Source organism: Nicotiana tabacum, chromosome 20 (genome assembly GCF_000715075.1).
Source record: "Nicotiana tabacum cultivar K326 chromosome 20, ASM71507v2, whole genome shotgun sequence".
Taxonomy (NCBI): domain Eukaryota; kingdom Viridiplantae; phylum Streptophyta; class Magnoliopsida; order Solanales; family Solanaceae; genus Nicotiana; species Nicotiana tabacum.
This window is the reverse complement of record NC_134099.1, coordinates 24,187,955-24,193,061: the sequence shown is the minus strand read 5'-3', so window position 1 is coordinate 24,193,061 and position 5,107 is coordinate 24,187,955. Positions and strand designations below refer to the sequence as shown.

Sequence of the window (5,107 nt, the reverse complement as noted above, 5' to 3'; positions counted from 1 at the left end):
ACAGATTAGGATCGATAGTGAGTTAAACACAATAGAGATTAACTTTCTCCCAAATGATGGTTTGCAACCGATTATGATATATAATGATACAGGTGTAAATGTGTATATCGAATTAAAGAAGAAAAACTTGAATTTCATTGAATATCCCTTGTTTGTGACAGTGAAAGAGATTTATGATAATCGTTTGGTTGCTACAAGTTCCAGTTGTTTGGTTGATACAAGTTCAAGTTGTTTGTTTGTTACAAGTTCCAATTCTACAGATGTATCCACAATTGATAGCACTGAGATTATGCCTGATATCGAATTGATTGAAAACACGAAACTTAGTGAAAACACGGGTGTAATAGATAATTTGTTGAACGAATTTATTGAGGAGGATCAAGTTTATAAAGATAAAGAGACAGTTATGAATGTGATGAAGAACTTGGCCGTACGCGAGAGGTTCCAATTCAAGGTGAAGAGATCTAGTGCAACAAGGCATGTCATTAATTGTATATTCTGTTATATATATGTATAAATATGTATAAATTAGTATATATTTGTATATAGGCATTAAAATTAGTATATATGTAGTTATGTTTTTGTATACAAGTGTATTTAGAAGTTGAATGATCTTTAATCCTAGGTATCACCTTATGTGTGTGGATGACAATTGTGCTTGGAGTTTCAAATCTTCTGCCGTTTTCAAGGCAAACATATTCAAAGTGAGAAGTTACAATAATAATCACGCATGCGGCTATGGTGAAAGATACTTAACACAACGTCAAGCTACTTCGGGTGTAATTGCTAGTATAGTCAAGGATAAGTTTGTTAATCCAAAAAAAATTTACACCGCAAATGATATAATAGAGAACATACAAAAGCAACATGAGATTGAAGTGAGCTACATGAAAGCATGGAGAGCTAAAGAGATAGCAATGACAATGATAAGAGGGAGTCCGAGTGATTCATATAAGGAGTTGCCGAAGTATTTTTATATGTTGGAGCAAACAAATCCAGGAACGGTTACAAAGTTGCACAAATTAGAAGATGGATGCTTTCTTTATACATATGTTTCGCTATATGCATCTTTCAAGGGCTGAGAACATTGCAGACCGATAATGGTTGTTGACGGAAGTTTCCTTAAAGCAGCATATAAGGGTGCCATCTTGACTGCTTGCACACAGGATGGAGCTGATGAGTTGACTGTATCTACCTTGTTTTTGCAGTTTGTATAATATTGTAGTTTCATGTATAAAAGTGTATAGGATTTCACAGCTGTTGTTTTTATAAAATTTGCAGTTGGTATAAAGTTGTATAATTGTGTATAACTGTGTATAAGATTTGTATAATTGTCTGAATCCTAATATCTATTTTATATAAACAGGAAAAATCCTTCCACTTGCATATGCAATTGTAGATTCAAAGAATAACAAATCTTGGGAATGGTTCTTTGTCCAGATAAAGGGTACTTTTGGAGTTAGGGAAGGGATGTGTATAGTTTCAGATAGAAATGAAAGCATCTTCAATGCCACAAAAGTTGTGTACCCAGAAGTACCACATTGTATTTGCATGTTTCACTTATGGCAGAATGTAAAGCGCACATTCAAGAAACATCACAAACAATTGAAGGATATCTTCTTTGCTTTGGCTAGAGCTTACACGATAGAGAAGTTTGAGTACCATATGACAGAGATGTGCAAAATTGATCCGAGGGTGCAGCCTTACTTGTTCGAAGTTGGCTACGAAAGGTGGTCTAGGGCATATTCCAAAGTGAAAAGGTCAATGGTAATGACTTCTAATATTGCAAAGTCAATTAATGCAGCTAACAAGGATGCTAGAGAGTTACCAGTAATGCGATTGCTGGAGTACATGACAAATTTGCTACAACAGTGGAACAACAAAAACAGAAAAAGTGCAATGGAGACATCTACAGAGCTTGGTGAAAAGTATGACAAACTCCTTCGGGAAAATCTGATTGCATCGGAGCAAATGACGGTAAAATCAATCAAATATAATGATGTTTGGCACTGCTGACTTGCATTTTACTGCTTGTATAAGTATGTATAACTCTGTATATTAATGTATAATGTTCTTTAACTTTTTTTAAAAAAAAACTTTTGCAGGAGAGCCCTGCTACGGAGCAGTTATATACTGTATTTGAAGGGGTAAGGCGAAACATAGTGTGCCTTGAAGAGGGAACATGCAGTTGCAGAAAATTTCAAATGGATGAACTTTTATGTCCGCATGCTTGGGCGGTTTTGAAGAACCAGCATCTGAAACCTGGACAGTATTGCTCTTTTTACTACAAGAAGGATAAACTCCTTAGAACTTATGAATTTCCAGTGAATCTGATGCTAGATGAGAGTTTATGGGTAATCCCAATAGAGGTGAAGGAAGATGTGGTCCTACCACCTAAAGGGAGAAGGAAAGCAGGAAGACCAAGAAAGGAAAGACTCAGACCTGCTTCAGAAAAAGAGTTTAAGAGGGCGTTTTCATGTTCTGTGTGTGGACAAGGTGGTCACAATAAAAAAACATGTAGAAATCGACCAAAATAAATAGTTGGAAACATAACACTTCCTATTACAGTTGTTGTCATGTTGAGTAGTTAAGTTTCACAAACAATAGAGTTATAAATGTTGAGTAGTTAAGTTTCACAAGCAATTAAGTATTGAAGGGTGAAGGGGCAGATTCACTATTCGTTAAGCTTTTGAACTGGAAACATCAGATTTGTCCATTATTTAAAACCAAAAAATTTCAAAATTTCCTGAAATTATTCCATAGGTGCTGATAATTTTTGCTATTCCTCATCAAGTGCGTGTGTATTTGTAAGTCTGTCATGTCATATGTTGAATTATCCATCGCTGGTAACTGGGAAATGGGAGATTTGGTCTCCTTATATGATCTTGAATAATTATAGCTAGCTTTTGAGGTTTCTTTAGGCCAAGACACATTCTCTTATGAAAATATTCATTAAAATGTAATTCATTCACAGCCACAACGTGTAATGACTACCACAAATTACACAAAAATAAAAACATCTATAATATCCTTTAAGGTTATCTCACAAGTAGCAGAATAGTACTTAGACAAAACTATACAACAACTCCTAATACATAGAAAAACTACAGTAAAATGGAAAAAACAGAACTACTTTCTCGGTCGTCCCCTCTTCCTCTTCCTGAAAAGTCTCCCTGTAATTTCATCACCACTAATTGCACCGGACTGCTATTTTTCCCTTCCATAATCCCATAACAGAGATCTACACTTGGTGCGAAGTGTCTCAATGTCAAAATTATCTTTTCGAATTTTCTTACCAAGGATGAAATACTCAGCAAAGCCAGCAACAAAAGCACCACAATCACCTGTAATTAAAAGAAACAAATCAGATTCAAATAGGTACACTAATAGTAAAATAGTAAAACAATTGAGATTAACCTACCATTTGATCTGGTGGGGCACATTATTAACCAGATTAATATGCAAAGCATCAGAATGGGATTTATCGGTATATGCACCATTGTTCTAATTAATGCCCTTCTTCTCGACATAAAAATCAGAACTCTTCAAGAAGTAAGGTATCAGAATTGCATAAGGTAATGCAACATCCAAAGCAAGTCTATCATTAATAGCTCCACGGTTAGAGTCATAGATGTGGATGCACCTATCTATGAACGTAAACAACCCCAAAAAACCCAATGGCCCAATTTTGCTCTTTCGTGCTTCACATAGATAGGGAATAAGACGTGGTCAACAGTGTGCCACGGTACATTTGCATCACAATAATATCCTCTAATGTACTCTTCTATCTCATGCCTTTCAGGAATCACTAAAGGACTTCATTTACTTTGAAATCTTTATACAGGGAGTTGATTTTGTTACCAAAGGCAAAGTCTTTTGTAGTAAACCGCATGGCAACACTCGGCCCATATTTTCCCCTCTTCCTCAAATAATAAAAGAGGACATCCAAGTGTTGAGACAAGAAATAAAACAGAACAACTATCACTGCCAGATTTTTTAAATATAAAAATTTATACACTATTATGCAGAGATATACATATTTATACAAGGTTATATAATCTTATACAATCTTATACAATATTATATTGTGATTATACAAAGCTATGTATACACTATGGGGGTCTCAAATTATAAAGATATGCAACAAATAAAAAAAGGCATTAGAACAGAAATTGATTAAATACCGTGTCAATCAAAGGTCGACCACAATATGCAAGTGAGTGAAACCAATCCTTCGTGGTCACATGACACGAGCCAAAAGTAAAAGCTTCTGCAAGCTTATTTACTTCATCGGGATATATATTTTTTCCACTTCAAATCACAAAAAATAAAAAGTAATCAGAACTACATTCATTGACAAGTATAAAATTAGAACATGAAAGATTAAAGAAAGTGAAGATACCTTCGCCTCGTATCCATCCCATAATCAACAAATGCGCAAAACTCTTTAGCCAATGGCGATAATGGATCAAAATCATCAATTTCGATTGTGAAAGGATGCTTGATATAAAAAATAAGCTTGTGCGCCGATCCTGATGCTCCCGAATCAAAAACTGGCAAATATGGAGATTTGGCATATTTTCCTGGTATTTTTTGTCGAACTGACTGTTCAGGAGAAATGTAATCATCTTCTACGTCTATGATGGATTATTTGTGAAGCACAATTTGGGACATTTGTAGCGCAGCTAAATCTTCATCGCCAATGTCATCCCAAAATGTGCCACCCTTGACATCACCTGTTGCCCCTTAGACAGAGAAAATAAATAATAAAAAACTTTAAAAATGATGAAAAGAAAAATCAGACAAAAAAAGATAAAATGCAGAACAAATACCATGATCAACACCATCAGTAACTCCCTTGTCAGCTAGCACGTTATCTTGATTCACTTGATTGACAAAGTCAGCAACAACATCATATTGATAGCCATCAAATTCGCCGAGACCAGATGTATTGTCATCAGACATGCGCTGAGGAATCTAATAAAAAACAATAGAAAGAGAAGGCATGTTGAGTGATGATTCAGAGAATGCATAACTGTTGAGTAATTTGGTTTTATCAGTAAATAATTACCTTATAATCAGTAACATCCTCCCCCGTTTGCTTGTT

The 5,107-nt window shown here is 35.0% G+C and overlaps 1 protein-coding gene across 1 annotated transcript; it reads left to right on the top strand.

Moving 5' to 3' along the window:
• The first annotated feature begins 1,100 nt into the window (after positions 1-1,100).
• LOC107777907 (uncharacterized) lies at positions 1,101-2,537 on the top strand. Its single transcript, XM_016598078.2, has 4 exons — positions 1,101-1,187; positions 1,282-1,284; positions 1,441-1,977; positions 2,106-2,537. The coding sequence occupies exons 1-4, from the start codon at positions 1,101-1,103 to the stop codon at positions 2,535-2,537; spliced, it is 1,059 nt and encodes a 352-aa protein (XP_016453564.2).
• Positions 2,538-5,107: the final 2,570 nt, after the last annotated feature.

Coding starts and splice junctions, on each gene's coding strand:
- LOC107777907 (XM_016598078.2), top strand. CDS start 1,101: ATGGTTGTTGACGGAAGTTTCCTTAAAGCAGCATATAAGGGTGCCATC. Junction 1,978..2,105: donor TTGCATCGGAGCAAATGACG/GTAAAATCAATC, acceptor AAACTTTTGCAG/GAGAGCCCTGCTACGGAGCA.